General features: G+C 45.4%; 1 protein-coding gene across 1 annotated transcript in view; it reads right to left on the reverse strand.

Annotated features, from left to right (window-relative positions):
* Positions 1–11,787: 11,787 nt before the first annotated feature.
* The window catches only part of LOC123765554 (uveal autoantigen with coiled-coil domains and ankyrin repeats), a 53,675-nt gene continuing 46,545 nt past the window's right edge, over positions 11,788–18,917 (reverse strand). Inside the window, exon 10 of the mRNA XM_045754231.2 lies at positions 11,788–12,813. Within this exon, the coding sequence (XP_045610187.2) occupies positions 12,669–12,813 (145 nt within the window). The 3' untranslated portion in view covers positions 11,788–12,668. The remainder of the gene's footprint in view (positions 12,814–18,917) is intronic.

Consider the following 18,917-nt stretch of genomic DNA (forward strand, 5'->3'; position numbering starts at 1 on the left):
TTGGTATGTGCGCGCAATAAAAGTACAGTACTTTACAGTACATTTGAAATAGTGAAAGCATATATTAATATGATGGAAGTTTAAAATTGAACAGATAAGTGTGTAGTGATTTAGTTTTTAGAGTATTGATGCATAAATTATATTAGGACATAGTTTGGAGGATGTTACATTTTCCACGTGAATTCTTCAAAAATCTTTAACACTTTTTTTTTTTTTTTTTTTTTTTTTTCCTTTTTACAAATGTCTTCTTCTGTGCTGTTCATTTCCACTTGGTATGTACCACATCTCTCAAACCTGCCATATCTGCCCACTTTTATGCCTTATTAGCTTCCTACCGCTCTCAAAATTGTATTCTGCATTTGCTTCACATGACCATACTGCCATACTTTGATCGTGAGCTTGACTGAGATGATGCAGGTGGTGGTGGTCCATAAAGAATGCTTCTTATGCTTAACATAACTCAAACTTTGTCACCAAATATATTTAATTACATTTAAATATCCCTAATAAAGCCTCTTCAGGTTTTTAACTAACACACACGTTAATTAATTACGAATGGTAGTTGTGAACTATCCAAGCAATGGTACTGTATAGGAAGATTTCTCGACTTTCCTGCTATAGTGCACCATTAGTTTCTCATTCTTTATTATGGCTTTCTTAAGATTGTCCTTAACTTTTTTTCTGTTACGAGTCCATTCAGTATATTGAAAACCTCATTGTATTGACTTAAAAGCCAAAAAGTATTAATGCTATTGAAATGAACACTGTAATCCCAAAGTAAAAAGTTTTCCAGGTTATCCCACTAAATTTAATAAGATAACAAGATGGCAAGATCCTATTTACCCCTAGTTAAGATCTTGCATAGATAGCAGATTGACATTTTGCACCGATCCAGTGGGGGAACTTGTGTGTGGTGGGCTTGGGAGATGCTGGAGAATGCTCAGTTTGGCCCAGTTGAAGTGTGCTTGTACAAACAATTATCATATGTTGATTTAAAACATTATTATCTGGGTTTTATACCAGTGATACTAATATGGATATACTGTACAGTAACAGCTCTATATGGATATAGTAGAGTTTACCTTGGTCCGTGAAAAAATTCTATCATTTCATGATTGCTTACTATGTAAATGATGCTCACAAGTCACTGTGCCAGTGTGGTGATCATCATGGTGTAGCATTTCATTATAATTACACAGTATGTACACCGATTATGTTCATATGGTTTTAACACTTTATAGTTGTAATGAAGTATACCAGGTCAACCAGTCTTCTTTTGAACATCATAATAAAGGAACTACAGAAGACCTATTGGCCAATATGAGGCAACTTATATTTACATCCACCCAAATTTATTCTTGCATACTAGGGGGGGGGATACCCGGTATTGCCCGGGTCTCTTATCTGTCCATCTGTTCGTCCATCCATCTACCTATCCATATGTCCATCTAGTTTTCTATCCATCTATCTGTCTGTCCATCCATCTATCTGTCTATCCATCCATCTGTCTCTGTCCCTGTGTGTGTGTTTGTCTCTATCTCTTAGAAAATATGTTTGTCTAATGTGTGGGTGGTTGCACTGGAGAGCAGCTCAGTGGTGTGTAATACTGGAAAAAAGGTACCTCTTACTCTGATAGCCGTTGTTTGAGGAAACTTTGATGCTGTAGGAGCATAGTTTGTTTTATGCATGTACGGGCAAATTATTGACATTAGGAAATATGTTAATTTTTCACAGATCAATGAATAATGTACTATGAGTGTTTTTGTTTTTGTTTGAAAGTTTTTGAAAATATTTAGCCGTGTAGCTGGCAGGCAGTGACAAAAATTGTCTTGGGTCTGACTGTGTCACTGGCACACTTTTCTCGTCTGAACTCTGGTGACCTCAATGAACCTATGTTCATCTCATACCCTTGACCATTCCCCCCCTTTACCAATTTGGGTGAGGCTAACCTTTGCCGTGCAACACACACACTATAGTGAATGAACTAAAAACAGAAGAAACTATCATAGACACATCCAAGAGTATCTCATGGTCACTTGATGGAACTCACTTGTGATTTGATGCATCTTTGTAGAATGTACTGATCTTCAGGATCAAATTTTTTTTTTAATGTTAATTTCTCTCTCGATTAAATGCTGTGACTGATATCCTTGACATCATGTGTCTTGTATTTGTTTGCTCTGGTATTATCAACTTGATAATGAACATTAGAATATTATGACAGAAGACTACTATATGGTCTTATTGACTAAAGCACTTTCTTTTGATAATTATTGTACTTGCAATACTATTTTCTAATGGAAATACTGTACTGTAATATGAATACTTTTTGATTTGTTTTAAAGCCTTAAAAGCAAAATTAAAATTTTTCATCTGAAACTAATGTGAAATAAATGGCTCTTGTAGTAATTACAGTATTTATAAACAAAACGTTTAAATAAAAAAAAAATAAAAAGGATCATTTATAGTGCACTCTGTAAGAGTACTGCAATAGGAAATGGAATAAGTAATGATGGCACAATACAGTAAGGTTGTTTTCATGATTTAAAGCATAGTAACAGATGATTATTTTTAAAATGACAAATAATTCTAGGATTGCTTATGGACTTTGGCATGAAATTTGTATTTTCATTGTGGATATGTGTTGAGGATGTGTGAATTAAAGTAATGATATCCTTATAAAATGTTTGTCAGAATAAGAAGTCTTATGGAGAGGTCTCGGTGGCTTCCTGTAGCTATACAAATGTGTCATCGGCCCTAGGAGGAGCAGGGGGATATAAAATCACCCTTACTGAAGAAAACTGGCTGAAAGGACATGAAGCAAAACATAACTGCAAGGTTTACCAAGTAAACAATAAATGAAACAAACAACTCGACAAACAATACTACCAGTAGCTATGTCATAACTTCCTTAGTTACAGCTGGGCTCTGACATGTGGCAGCACCATGGGAGCTGTCAACTACTCATGTCAACAATCACTAGTTTTTTGCCAGCTCTTTGATTCCTAGATGTTCTAGAGAAGTGTTGGCCATTCTTTGTCCTGTTTGAGGTGGGGGGGGGGGGCATTTGCATGTGTATCACTTTAATGTTTAGTGTTTGCTTCAGTTTCCCTGCTGGGTTCGGGTGTTTGTTCCCTAGGGGCCGCCCTCTTGGAGAAGGTGCTTCACCCTGAGTAGTGCAAGGGTCTTTGATTCCTCTACAAGGCTCTCAGGTTGGGGGTGCTTTAGGGTTATTGATTAAGGGGTGCACCAGGGTTCATGTGCTTGCACATAGGGCACAATGTTCATGCCCTTCACAACCGTTTTCTTTCCTTTGTGTTGCCTTTTGTTCATCCATTTGTGTTGTTCTTTTGTTCATTTCATGCAACAAGTGTATCTAGTGCCTTTGTCATGCTTGGTATTTACCTTCAGGCCCCTGGCAAGCCCTGTGGATCTTTGGTGCAAATTGTCATTTATTGACTGAGCCCATACTTACTACTTTAGAGTTTGAGGGATGTTCATCTATTTTGCTACAAACTAATGGGTCATTTGTACTGTCTCCCTCTGCCCTGAGATCTGTGACATTTGGGATTGCTAGGTCTCTGTTATTAACTGGAGCCTCCATCTATTTATTTTATTTTATTTTTGTAGTGATGAGACTTAGCAGGCAGTAGCCATCTTTAGTTCACTTGCCCATTTCTGTTGATTGCATGTTGAAGTGGATGCCCCAGAGTTGGCTCTTTCTGGTTTTTAGGAATTTGCAGTATATCTGGAGAGGATTTTGGAAGTTGTTCTTCTCCCTTAAACCGGCTTGGGGCCAGGCTCGAGTAGCTGTGTATTCTATTGGTTTTATGTTCACCACTCGTCTTCCTTCTGACGGACCTTTCGTACCGCCTTTTTCCGGGGGCCCCGGGTTGTCTGAGAGTTTGAGTTAGGGATTGAAAACAGTTGAGCCATTGCTGTCAGCTGGGCATCCATAGCTTATTTTATCTGGGGGGAGGGGGGGGGGGGGGGATATATTTGGCTCTGATCCTTTTAGTGTGAGGAGGTACCTTCCTGTCTGATCAAGCATGGAACTCGGCTGTGTCTTGGTATCTTTAGGGCTTCTGAGGCTAAAGAGGAGCCCTTCTGCCTTTCCTGGTTTCTGATTCCTGCAGAGGAATTTTAAGCTCAGATGGGACCTTCCTCATCATCCATCAATATTTGACAGTTAATAAATGCAGCCTCTCAGAGTGCACTTCTGTGGTCCATTAGGGTTCTCAGATGCATATTTCAGAAGGTTTCAGTCATCCCACTTTCTGTTGTTTGGCTCGGTTATTTTTTCAGTTCCTTCCCTTGCTTCCTTGTTTGACTCGGCCTCTTTTGAGTGTGGGTCGGCTTCAGTCTTTAGGTTACATTATGCAGTTCCAGTTTCACCCTGGCTCCCTTCCCAGCTTGGTGCCTTCTTTGATAATTACTTATTTACTTCACCCTGGCGTACAGACAAGTAATTCCCTTTGTTAGGGTCTTGTCCTGGCTTTTGCCATACCTGTATGCCTAAGTAGTGTGAGGAGGGCTGTGCCTTGTTTGCACCATTGGAGATTTGCCTGTTTCTTCTGGTCCTGTCGTGGGTTGTGGGAAGGTGGCAGCTGGCTTAGGTTCTTCCCAAGTTAGTCCAGGTGATTTTTACCCAGCAGCACCTTTTAATGCCCTTATTTTGACCTACCTCGACGAATGGCTGGCTTGAACTCTTAGCCAGCCCATGGGTCTGCATGGTTTGGATTCCTGATGTTCTAGAGGAAGTCCCAATTGATTTCATCCTGGGTTCAAACTTGGTTGGGCCTGGGCTAGGATTCCTGGGCAGCATCTCTTTCCAACCCCCATCCCCCTCTGATGTTTGCAGCTCTACTCTGCCTGCAGAATCGTCTTTAGTGTTGGAGAGCTCCTGAATTACTGAAGGTTGGTTGAGTGGTTGTGCAGGAGTTTGAACTTTGCCTGCATGGTGTTTTCCTTGGGTATGGTGTGGCTCAGGACAGTGTTATGGTTCCTTCGGTTCCACCACCACCACCAGAATCGTTAAGTGTGAGCTCTGTACTCTTCACTGGCTTTCGGTTTCCTCTTCAGGTTTTTCAAGGTTTGGTATCATAGTGCCTTCCTCCATGAAGGTGCCCTTCCTTTTTGGTATCATGGATGCATAATATGGTTCATGAATTTGTGGTGGTATGGCAGGCCCTATTGAAGGTTCATCTCCTTCCTAACTAGCTCCCTTCAGACTGCATACTGGTGGTTCATTGTCTGAATCGTAGGGGTTTGGCAGTCCTTTCCTCTTTGTAGATGGACTCTGTGAATAGCTTGTCTTCTGGATTCTCAGGGTTTGGTTCTCCACACAGTTAGCATGCAGCATCTGTCCAACATACTCAAGGAAATATCTCTTGGTTCTGTTTTATTTCCATGAAGTGGACCCTCGATAATATGTTTTAACGTTGGCTCTGCGAGATTTTAAAGTACCTCAAGGTGGACCCCTTCGTGTTGACTAGGTACTGGCGGCTTCTATCCTACATGGCTTCGTTCCCTGATTGCAAGGCTCCTGCAGTGGATGCCCTACGGCTGAACTGGCCGAGGTGGGATTTCATCTATATCTTTCCTCTGCTCCAAGTTTTGTCCAGACTGGAGACTTACATTGGTAGGGCAATCCATCTGACTCCTTGGTAGCTTGCTTAGCCTTGGTTTCTAGCCCTTCTGGCTCAGTATTCAAACCTACTGTAGGTGTCTTTCCATGATTCTGCCGAGTTCAGCAGATCGGTCTGGAAACACTCCTCAATGGTTCAAGGTTCTTCTTTGATATTTGTGTCAGAAGTTTGTCTCTGGTATATCACCATCTTTAGGGCTGAATTCTTGGTCTTCTACCCGATTCTTTTGTGAAGGCGGCAGCCTGGGGCTTTCTTGACACATTTCATCATCTATCTTGGTTTCAGTGGTCATGTCGTTGTCCTGGTTTTTTGTTGATTGGCATCTTATGCCAATACTGTCGCCTCCTATTGTTCAGCTTTGGTGGAGCCACTTTTGTTGGAGTTTGGCAGAGATACATCCTCAGCTTCGTTTCATTTTTTTGTCACCTCCAACCTACTCATTTTCTTCTTGGTCTAGGTTGGTCTTTGGATAGGGTGTTGGAGTTTTTCTTTCCTCGGTTGTTAGTTGCTAACAGATAATAAACATATTAAACATAAACAAATAAACTGGGAGCAAATAAACCAAGACTTCACAGAAATAAGCTGGGAAGAACAGCTAGAAAATGCAAACCTGAACCAGTGCCTGGAAAAAAATAAGTTCAGTAGCACTAGAAATATGTTCAAATCACATACCCCTAAGAAAAAAAAGAGGAAGAGATACAGATTGGAACGGGAACGTCGTTCCCTTTATAGGCAAAAACGAATCGCGGAACAACTTGAGAGTCGCACCTTATCTCAGAACGGCGAAGAAGGTTAGGTAAAGAAATAGAAACAATTGAATTCAAGCTACAAGAATCATACAAAACCCAGGAGAAGCAAAGAGAGCAAAAGGCCATCAGTGAAATAGAGAGAAATCCAAAATATTTTTTCTCCTACGCAAAATCAAGATAAAAAAACCACATCTAATATTGGGCCCCTGCAAAAGGGAGATGGAACTTTCACTGATGACAACAAAGAAATGAGGGAAATACTGAGGAATCGGTACGACTCTGTTTTCAGCGAGCCAATAAACACACTGAAGATCGATAACCCAAATGAATTTTTCATGGATATGATTACCAACATCAATCATATATCAGATGTCACCCTATCCCCACTCGATTTTGAAGAAGCCATAGACAGTATGCCTATGCACTCTGCACCAGGCCCCAATTCTTGGAACTATATTCATCAAGAACTGTAAAAAACTGCTATCGCAGGCCCTTCACATTCTTTGGAGACAAAGCCTAGATACTGGCATTATCCCTGACATATTAAAAACAGCAGAGATAGCACCACTCCATAAAGGAGGAAATAAGGCATAGGTAAAAAATTAGACCGATAGCACTAACATCGCACATCATAAAAATCGTTGAGAGAGTGCTAAGAAGTAAGATCACAAAATACATGGAATCACAGCATCTCCATAACCCCAGACACCATGGTTTCAGAACAAGGCTTATCACAGTTGCTGGACCACTATGACATAGCACTAGATGCCTGGAAGACAAACAAAATGCTGATGTAATTTACACAGATTTCACAAAAGACTTTAACAAATGTGACCATGGTCACATTTGTCAAAGGCAGATGGCAGACGGAAAAATAGGCAGATGGATCTACAATTTCCTGACCAACAGAACCCAATGTGTAATAGTCAACAAAATAAAATCAGGACCATCAACCGTAAAGAGCTCAGTCCCCCAGGGTACTGTGCTTGCTCTAGTACTTTTTCTCATCCTCATATTGGACATAGACAAGGACACAACCTATAGTACTGTATCATCCTTTGCAGATGACACTAGGATTTTTATGAGAGTAGACAACATAGAGGACATGGCAAACCTCTAGTCAGATGTAGATCAGGTCTTGCTATGGGCTACAGAAAATAATATGGTATTTAACGAAGATAAGTTTCAGCTTGTGCGCTATGGAGAAAATGAAAATATAAAAACGGAAACCACGTACAAAACTCGGTCAAATCATAACATTGAACGTAAAGACAATGTAAAGGATTTGGGTGTACTGATGTCGAAAGACCTTACATTTAAAGAACACAATAAAGTAGCCGTCACAACTGCAAGAAAAATGACAGGTTGGATAACAAGAACCTTTCGCACTAGAGATGCTATACTGATGATACTTTTCAAGACACTAGTGCTCTCTAGAGTGGAATACTGCTGCACAATGACAGTCCCTTTCAAAGCTGGAGAAATTGCTGACCTGGAGAGCGTGCAGAGATCCTTTACTGCTAGAATCCACTCGGTAAAACATCTAAACTATTGGGACCGACTAAAGAGCCTAAATCTGTACTCCCTTGAGCGCAGGCGGGAGAGATACATAATAATTTACACGTGGAAAATATTAGAGGGGCTGGTCCCAAACCTGCACACAGAAATAACATCACATGAGACCAGAAGACATGGCAGGATGTGCAGAATACCCCCGTTGAAAAGCAGAGGTGCAACAGGTAGTGTACTCTGAGAGAGAACTCTATCAACATCAGAGGCCCGAGACTGTTCAACACGCTTCCGCTACACATAAGGGGCATAACTGGCAATCCCCTCACAGTGTTCAAGAGAGAACTTGACAAACACCTCCAAAGGATACCTGATCAACCAGGCTGTGACTCATACATCAGGCTGCGAGCAGCCGTGGTCAACAGCCTGGTTGATCAGTCCAGCAACGAGTAGGCCTGGTCGATGAGCCCCGAAATCACCTCAAGGTAACCTCAAGGTTGTCCCGGTGGTCTGTGATTCCTTTTTTCCAGGCTTTGTTTTTGCTGGTTCTTGCTTCAGGTTGTAAAGTTTTGGGAGCTTCATGCTCTCCACTGTAAGTGGGTATTTCTTTTAGCCCTGGAGGGGGCAATTTGTTTGCAGCTGTCTTCTTTTCTGGCAAAGAATGAGATTGTTTGCTTCTGGAGGTGGTCCCCCTTGGTTATTGATTTGTTGTTTGTTTGGCCAAAAGTGCATCATTCGTCTGGTTGCAGCTATTTGTTGCTACTTAGGAGTGACGCTGGTTGCTTCAGATTTATTGTTAACCTGTCCCTTGTTCCAAGGCTTGTTTGTCTCAGGCTGTCTGTGGTATTATTTCTAGCCAACCTATGGTCAACCCTCTGGCCCATAATGTTTGGAAGTTTGTGGCTCTCTGATTGATGCCTTTTCTTACATATCTTGGGCTGATATCTGGGTTCAGGGGTTTTTGGGGGGTCTAACAGGGTCCTGGCAACTCTTTTACCTGGTAAGTGTCCCTGGTCTCTTGTCATGCTCATATTGCCCTGGTCTCTCCCCTTCAGGGATTTGATCGTTGCTCTTCCCTCCACACCCCCCCCCCCCTCCCTGGTGAGTCACATTTTTTAGTTTTCTTTGTGGCCATTGGCCACAATCCATTGTTCAGTCCTTTCAGAAAAATAAACATTGAACGTAATGAAACTCTTCTTTCTGAGGTGGGGGTTTGTGACTCCCTGAACCCTCTCCTTACCAGGTGTCATGGTTCATATTTTATTTGGCCTAAAACTGAGGATTGTTGACATGGGGGAGCCAGAAGCTCCCGTGGTGCTCCCACTTGGTGGTGATCAGCTGTTATCAGTGGGGAAGCAGTATGGCCTAACTACTAGGTAGATTGTTTGCTGCTTTGTTTACTTTGTGAACTTTGCTGTTCTCTGTTTCACTGTGTGATGGGGTTTGTTTCTTTGGTAATGTGATCATAAATCCCTTGCTCCCTGCAGCTCTGTGAAGAGGCCAGGCTTTGGCTTTTGGTTTCCAGTAAGCTATTAAAGGACTCGTAGGACTGATGTGAAATGTGGAGCTACAGCAGTGCAGCTAACTATAGAGCCATCAAGTGGTTCCCACCAAAAAAAAGCATTTCATTACATTCAATGCTGGTTGTTTTGCTCATCAATAACTGAAAGTAATTACACATTTAACTGGGGTTTACTGTATTGGCTTATGTGATTGTTTACTTATACTGTATTGATAATTTAATTACTTAAATGTTTCTAGCATACAATATGTGTATACTCATTTATTTTTGGGCAAGGGTGAGGAGCCCCCAGTGACTTCCTGAAGCTATCTTGTCGAGATGACTTCCCACTACAGTCACAGAAGTCCTGTTTGGCATACTGGGGACCCGAGCCCCCTCAGGTGCGGAGAGCAGGGGAGTGTTACAATCACCCACACAGAGAAAGCAATTGGAAAGTAAGTACTCACCTAGTTGTGAGTAAGTGAAGCAATATGGACGATTGCAAGATTCACATAAAATGAAACGCCAAAAACTTTGCGACTGATTCATTAAGAACCAAAATGCCTTACTTGAAGCTTCACTTGAATCCTCTAGTGTGCAAGACAGCCAACAGGTTGTGTTCTAGAGCTCTCAATCCTGTCACTGATTTGTCTACCCAAATAGACCTTCCTGAGTCACCAAATCATAGTGAGTCCCACTCCTATTTCTCGGGTAAGTGGTGGACATCTTTTGGACTTCCTTCTTGGGAGGCCATTCGAGTGGTTGTTATTCCTTTTTTTGATAGAATTTTTTTAACATGTGTATCTGCTACACTTCATGTCTGGAATTGTCTATTCTTTACTACAAGCTATGTCTCTAGGGTGACCCTTCCCTAGATGCTCATTAAGTGCTGGCCCCCCCCCTTCCTGCACTGACTGTACTGACTTATTTTTCTGGTGTGTTCAGGAGTTTGTTCCTGAGAGGCCAGGCCACTTACGAGGGGTCTATCACCTTGGGTGATGCACGGATCATTGACTTCTCTGCCAGGCCCTCTGGTTGTGGGCATTCTGTTGGTTGCGAATTGTAGGGTGTGTTAGGATACGCATGCTTGTTGATATGACATGCTGCAGACACCTCTCGTAGCAGAGTATTTTCCTAGGCTCAATTAGGTGTCTGCTCTTTCGGTGAATTTCCCAAATACTTGGGTGTCCAGCTTGGTTTGTCACCTTCAGACCCTGGTAACTCCCCTCCAATGTAGCTTATCATAGATTGAATCATTGAGTCTACTTTTGCTATGTTTGAATTTAAAGTATGCTAGTTGGCCTTGCTACATGCGCAGTTATTTTGTCTGCTTTGTTGCCTGTCGAGTCAATGACACCTTTGACCGAGTCTTGGAAGTTGGGTCTGTACAGTATATTATGAGCCTGCCTCAAAGTAGAAGGCATATAAGGCAGCTACAGCTTTGTAGGCTCGTTTCCCACTCATTTGGGGTTAATGGCATGGTGTTTGATTGGAGGTGACCTTTGTGGTATTTAGGGGACCCATATTTGGAGGTGTTGGTGTATGCTACCACTTTTAAATTCCCCCCTCATCTCCCTGTGTGGTTCATCCAACATCTGGTCCTCTCCCCTTTTTCCATAATTTTGACTCTGGAGCATTTGAGGGGTTCTGGCCACTTTGGGGGGCAACTTCAACAGCGGAGGAAGTTGAATCCTGCCGAAGATGTGTTGCCCTCTCAACTAATTTCTTCCTTTGATCCTTCTCCTTGGGACAGTGCCTTACTGTCTTGGGCATGAAATATAGATTGGCTATCATCATGGCTTGTTCCCTTTTCTTTTCTTTTTTTTTGGGGGGGGGGGGGGGAAGGCAATGGGTGCTCTTAAACTGTTACTGTATTTTGCTTCCTTATGATAGATGGGGAATTAGAGAAGTTTGTGTGAACCATTTTGGTTCACTTCAAACTCAGTCATTTAAATCATTTGGCTGTTCTGGAGCTTCATTTTCTATGAACTGTGCAGTTGTCTCTATGGCTTTGCCTACTTTCTGGATGCTTTCTCAGTGTGGGTGACTAACACTCTCCTGCCTTTTGTGCATGTATAAGTGAACCAGGCTGTGGCTCCAGTCCCTGGTAGACCTAACAGGACGCCTATGAGAGATGTGACTCGGTGAGATACCTTTAGAGAACCACCGGGGCACTAACACAGGCAATTCATTACCTTCAATGCTGTTTTTCTGGGGGGGGGGGGGGGGGAGTAACTGGGGTTTCACCCAGAAAATGGAGTTCACTCACCTCCCCTCCCTCTTTTCTTTACTAAAAATTGTACATTAGGTCCTATATCCACACATGCTGTGTGTGCACAGTACTAGTCATGTTTCAGTTTTAGGTATACAAAACACTATATAGAATATTATAAAATATAAATTATTATTTATACATATTTTCAGAATGTTCTTTGGCATGTCAAATCTAATCATTAAAATTTGCAGCTTACAAGTTGTATTTTAAAATTTAAAGTTCATTAAGTTCATTATTAATTTTTCTTATTAACCTAAGTTCATTTAATTTCATGTGAAGTTTTGTTACATGAAACTGTTATGGTCTAATATAAAATAGTTACCAGTACTGGTGTTCAATCAATGTCCTGCATGTTTGATAACTTGATAAACATTATGTATGTGTTCATTCTTCCACTAGTTTTAAGCTCAAGTCAAATGACTTTTCTCTAGAAATTTGAGAATTTGGTTTCTGCCGATAAAGTCCACTTATTACAAAGATTTAAAATGTCTTTGGCTAAATATTACCCAATAATAAATAAAAATACAACTTATTAGATATGTAAAGCTATAAGTCATACAAATGTTGAAGTGTGGTATTATTGTATCAAATATTTAATCAATATACTACAGTATGTTCTATTGTACAGTATAGTGAAGCAGTAAAGCATTGTTATGAATACTGTGTATGTATATATATATATAATTATATAACTCCTAATTGCCATTCTCACATATATAATCAAACACCTGCCAGTAGGAAAGATTAAAAGTACCTACACACATGGTAAAAAAAAAAAAAGTGTGATTAAATTTTAACTAGTCATGAGATTGCTCGTCTCCACGTGTATAACAAAGTACTAGTAATAAATAATACATCATACAACTTACTAGTAATAAATAATACAGCATACAACTAGTAATTCAAACTAAAATAATGAGAAAATGTATTATGAACACAGTTCTAAATACTTGAGATTGTAGAAATATATCATTATTATGGAGATATCAAAAACCATATTTTTTTTTAAGTAACTCTACATAATCTTCACAAGACTGGTCAAGGCTCGGTAGTCTCTCATGTTTCAAACTGTGTGCCAGTGGCTGCATGGGTGATATCCTGGCTTGTGGTTTATCATCACAAGGAACATACCTAAAATACAAAAAATAGTATCAATATATTACATTATATGGTCTCAAGGCACAAGTACATCATATTTTATACAATTTTATTTAACCCTTAGACAGTGGTTATCATCGTATCTTGATTCCCATCATTGCCTGTTGCTGGTGACATTTTACAAGAGGAAATGCCCAAATCTGTAACAGTAAAGGATTTCATCAATCCAAGAGACAGATCCAGGGCTATGGGATCATTAATAATACTAACACAATAGATTACTGGATTCATAGTAGATTAATTCAGAAAAGTCAGTTAATGAATAACTGGGCCTAACCCCCTATGAAAACAACATCTGCCTGTAACCTGGATTGAATCTTCTCATACAGGAGCCATCCATAGTGCTTGGGCAATAAGGTTGCTTGGAGCAAGAAGCATCATCTCTGAAATTAACTAAAAATTTTGTGTGTGGGGGGGGGGTCTTTGCTAGACACAATGATGTGCATCTTTCAACGGTCTCAAGTCGATCACTCCAGGTCAGGATCTGGAGCAACAGCTAAACCGGGAAAAAAAAGGTACAGGAACCCCAACCTTGACCAGTCCTGCCAAAAGGCATCGATACCGACGGCCACGCAATCGGGGAAGGGCGCCACATACACCGGTAGGCGTTGCAACTACGCCGACGCGAAGAGGTCCACCTCCAAGCACCCAAACTTCTGGCAGAGCTAATTGAAGGAGTCGGCGTCAACCGTTCATTCCGTGGACAGGGGAACAAGCCTAGACTGGCCGTCCACCAAGACGTTTAACACCCCCCCCCCCCGAACTTGAACTGCCAGGAGAGCCAAACCCTGAAAACTCGGCAGATGAGTCACCCAAAGCGACCAGTGCCACAGAGCCAGGAACCGCATCGAAACCCCTCGGTTCACGCAGTCCGAATGGAGCTGGATCGTTGATCCGCGGGCGATCCAAACCCTGCGAAGCGCAAACCAAACCGCTGCGAACTCCCGCACCGTGCTGTGGGCCCAAAGGAAGGACGGACCCCAACGCTCCTAGCTGGCCTGGTGAGCACTGGTCACAAAGCCCCAGCCAAGAGATGACGCGTCTGTGAACACATCGAGCGAGGGCTTGGGTAGGTGCCATGGCACTGAACCCAGAAAAATCCGAAGGGGGAAGCCGGCGACGCAGCAACTGACGCAAGGCCCTCGGGGGTCGAACCCAGCAATCGCGAGAGAAGTGGAAGGGACGTCCCCAAAGGAACCAGAACAGGTGACACAGCCAAACCTGACCCAGCGGATAGATCAACATTGCAAAGTTCAGGCTCCCGCACAGACCTTCGAGCAACCGTTGGGTGACCCAGGAGCCCTCCGGAGGGAGAGACAAGGAAGCGGTTTGAGAGTCCCAGCCAAGTCTGAAGCTGGGAGGGGACCAGATGGGACTTCCTCCAGTTCACCAAGAACCCGAACCCAGCGAGCTGGGAAAGAACCAAACTCCTGGCTAGCAAACATGTGGACCGGCTGGGAGCCCAGACCAGACAGTAGTCGAGGTAGGCCAACACCCGAACACCTAAAAGACACAGACGGGCCACCACAACCTGTCGTGTATGAAAATGCATGTGAAAACGTGAGGTGCCAGATGCAACCCGAACGGGAGACGACGAAAGCGGCAACTCTGACACCTGACAACAAAACCGAGCCAGTCCCTTAACCCCGGATGAATCGGGACGTGCCAATATGCGTGCCGGAGGTCCAGTGACACCATCCAAGTGCCCGGCTTCAACAGAAGCCGGACCTGGGACAGTCATCCGAAAGGAGGGGCAATGAACCCAGGGGTTCAAATGGGACAAATCCAGAATGAACCTCAGGGAAACGGGACTGGAAACAGGCGGGAGACCCACCTGAGGGACGTCGTCGTTTTGACCACGCTGAAGCGAACCCACTCCAAGATGACCTGACAGAGCGCAGGGGAAGAGGCCTGCCCTGTCAGCCCCGAGCCCCCAGCCCCATGAAGTTGGAGCCACCCAACTCCACTGCAGACAATCGGAGACGACCCGACACACCCACAAATCGTGAGACCAGGCGTGAGCAAACAGAGCAAGCCTCCTCCCCCATCCCCCAGTCAATGGGACGAACCATGAAAGGGCCAGCACCCCTTACGAGAACTCGAGCCCCATACAGAGCGAACACTGCACCGACCGGATGAAGGTGGTTCTGTAGGAGGCATCGGCCCTGAAACTGACACCAGTGGCTTACCTCGATGAGCAAAACCCTGAGCCCTGGCACAACCCCTCCGGGAAAATCCCCCTTGGCCCCCGGAGAACCAACAAATCAGACATGGGACAACTAACTGAGCCGCTTGCAGATAATGCGCCACAGCAGAATCTGCAAACAGCAAGGGGCAGAAGCGTGAGGACAACCAAAGAGCCAGGGCCCAGCCAGACCCCAGGGAGGCATAAAACGGCGACACCGCAGCCCGCAGGATCGGCGCAAGCAGTTTCAACAAGGCAGACGACGAGCGAGCCACCGAGCCCAAGGCACTGGACCCAGGAATGGCCCCAAGCGCCTCCACGTCCTCTCCAAGCCAGTCTGAAGACAGCTCAAGGAGGAAAAGAAGCGCAAAGCCGAAGCCAAGACTCCACGAGCGCGCAAGTCTTCAGCAACCTGCGTAGCCGAAAGGAAAGGGACCTCCATATGGAGCTGCACAATGCCTACATCCCGAGGAAGGGTAGGGGCAAACAAGCACTCATTTAGGTGCTCAAACTCACCCACCAGGAAAACCTGGATCACCGTCAATGCCTCATGCCATTCAAGTGTGCGGAAACGACAGAAGAAATGCCACGCCTCCAAACCAAAAACAGGACAGTCCGCCAGCCAGGACAACTCCGGAACCTCACACCGAATCCAGTAGGGAAACAAAGACCCAAATCGTACGCAAAGGGGAAAACCCCTCTCCTTGTAACAGTAAGCTCCGCTCAGAGTGCTGAAAAACCCAGGCGGGGTCCAACGGGGCCCAAGGCCCCCAAGTCAGCCCCCTCTCCGGCCCCTCTCCGGGATCCTTCGCATCCGGATCTTGGTCTGAGTCTTCTCCCAAAGCCCCAACCTCAAAAGTAAAGGCCGGCGCAGCCGTAAGGAAGGGGGTCCACTGGTCAGACCCAGAGGCTTTGGCAGGGAGAGCAGACTCGAATGCCTCCGTTGCCACACCGGAAGAGGCATCCTCTGAAACTGCCAGAGTCTCAAGCCCATCTAAACCCTGCCCCCGACTCGGAAACCCTCAGACGTTTCGGAGCCAGAAGAGCTGGGCTGGCCCCGGCCCAACCACAGGAGGGGAAGGATGAGGTGGCGCGGATGAAACCAAGGCCGAAGCGACCATCACCCCCAAGTCTGGGTCCCTATAAGCAAAACGGAGCAGCCTTGGGGCATCCGGCGTAGCAACAAACCTAGCGCATTGCAACAACCTAAACCTAACATGGAACGCTTGCGCTACCTGTACCCGAAGAACGTCATCACTAGACTGGATAAATTGAGTCACCAGCAAGCAACAGAACTCGCAGGACTTCGGGTCGAAGGTGTCACCGACCCAACAGCCAGCGTGACGGAGGCAAAAACAATGAAAGTCACCCTGAGACAAGGGGGACAGAGCAACCCTCGAACTCGCACAAAGCGAGGGGGGACTCGGGTCACATCCATCAGACCCATGCGCCCCCTTGGGGATTCCCAGGGTCCTGAGATGCAACTCTCACTGAGGGAAGCCCAGGCAGGGTACTGCTAACCGACGCCCAAATCTACCAAATGACTTGTTAATTAAGAGCTGAACCCCGGGACGTGTACATTCACGGGGACCTACAGGGGGTACCACCTGAAGAAAAAGTAGGACCCAGGAACCATACTCAGGGGGCAACCAAGACAGGGCTTCCCCACCAGGCAGGAAAACAAAATGAAAACCCCGCAAGCAGACAGCGTACCCAGGTGGAACAGAGCCGGCCGCTATGAATGGTGAAAACAAGCTGTGAAGTACCCTGCGCCCTGTACCAGTGCAAAATGCCCCTTACCCTAAGGTAAACAAGGGAGACAAAACACCCCAGCACACAAAGGGCAGCCAAAAACCGAGGAGTAAACGGCCTAGCAGAGGCAGAACCCAAGGAACCCAAAGCGCCTGACAGCTGGGTGGACAGCGCTTTGGATTCGTAGTCCTGAGGTTCCTGGTTCGATCCCCGGTGGAGGCGGAGACAAATGGCAAAATGTTTCTTTCACCTTGATGCCCCTGTTACCTAGCAGTAAATAGGTACCTGGGAGTTAGATAGCTGCTACGGGCTGCTTCCTGATGGGGGGGGGGGGGAAGTTGTAATAAAAAGGAGGCCTGGTCTAGGACCGGGCTGGTGGGATGCTAAGCTTCGAAATCATCTCAAGATAACCTCAAGAAGGAACTTGTGGAAGGTGGCCCCAGACCCCAAGGGCAGTACTTACTGGGCACGTAGGGAAGGGAGCCCTAGGCACATGCAGCCCGAGTACTGAAGAATATCTCCTGGTTCGCGCACCACCTAGAAGACAGTCACCACACACAAGGCACAGTGCTGAAACAATCACTAGAGCCAGAGCACACAACCGCTGCCTATAGCATCAGCCTCAGAACTGAGATGTGGATGGCCAGCGCGGGGGTCTGGGGATCCCCCTTCCCCATCCTGAGGAGGGGGAAGCTGCACAGACAGCGGCGCGGTGACGTGTGACATGTTCATTTGTTCGTTTCTGTTTGGGGAGTTCTATCCACTTGTTCGGCTTTTTCTAGCAATTTTCACCAGAATAGGGGGTTTGTTTTGGGAGGCTTACCTTTCTGGGTGCCTAACCTGGTCGATGGCAGAGATAGAATGCTTCCAACAGGTTCTGGCTCGTGGTCCCCAGTAGGCCCACAGAACTCCATACACATGACTGATGCCAAAGTCTGACATTAGCATATCAGTCTGGATAGCCCCGGGGAGCCGACGGAGCTTCCTCCCAGAAAACCCAGGGGGTTCAGGCGGGTCAGAATGAACCACAGGACCGCACATTCCCGTTTCGAAACTGGAAACAGGCGGAAAACACACCTAAGGGACGTAGTTTGTTTTGACCACGCCCAAGCGCACCCATTCCAAGACGAACCGACATAGCGCAGGAGAAGAGGTCTGCCCTGCCAGCCCCGAACCCCCTAGAAGGAGCCACCCAACGCCACCGAAGGCCGCGAGAAACGACCCAAAAGGCCCATGAATTGTTGGACCAGACGTGAACGAACAGAGCAAGCCTTCTTCCCCCCATCGCCCCGTCAATGGGGCGAACCGCGAAAGAGCCGATGCCCCTTACAAGAACCCGACCTGCGCACAGAGCGAGCACCGCACAGACCAGGCACAGCCAGGACAGAAGGCTGCACCAGAACAGGCACCTGTGGCCCACCTCGACGGGCAGAGCCGCTTCTTGGCACAACCCCTCCGGGAGTACTGAACCTCGAAGCCCTCAGACGCTTAGGAGCCGGAAGCAAGGGGGGAGGGGGACCGAATGAACCACAGCAGGGAAAAAATGAGGTGGCATGGATGGAACCAAAGCCGAAGCGACCAACACCCCCAAGTCCGGGTCCTTATAAACAAAACGGGGCAGCCTGGTTGATACCTGGTTGATACCTGGTTGATGGGGTTCTGGGAGTTCTTCTACTCCCCAAGCCCGGCCCGAGGCCAGGCTCGACTTGTGAGAGTTTGGTCCACCAGGCTGTTGCTTGGAGCGGCCCGCAGGGCCACGTACCCACCACAGCCCGGCTGATCCGGAACTTCTCTTAGAAAACCGTCCAGTTTTCTCTTGAAGATGTCCACGGTTGTTCCGCCAATATTTCTTATGCTTGCTGGGAGGACGTTGAACAACCGCAGACCCCTGATGTTTATACAGTGCTCTCTGATTGTGCCTATGGCACCTCTGCTCTTCACAGGTTCAATCTTGCATTTTCTTCCATATCGTTCACTCCAGTACGTTGTTATTTTACTGTGTAGATTTGGGACCTGACCCTCCAGTATTTTCCATGTGTATATTATTTGGTATCTCTCTCGTCTCCTTTCTAGAGAGTACATTTGGAGAGCTTTGAGACGATCCCAATAATTTAGGTGTTTTATCGCGTCTATGCGTGCC

This window comes from Procambarus clarkii, chromosome 30 (genome assembly GCF_040958095.1).
Source record: "Procambarus clarkii isolate CNS0578487 chromosome 30, FALCON_Pclarkii_2.0, whole genome shotgun sequence".
NCBI classification, from domain to species: domain Eukaryota; kingdom Metazoa; phylum Arthropoda; class Malacostraca; order Decapoda; family Cambaridae; genus Procambarus; species Procambarus clarkii.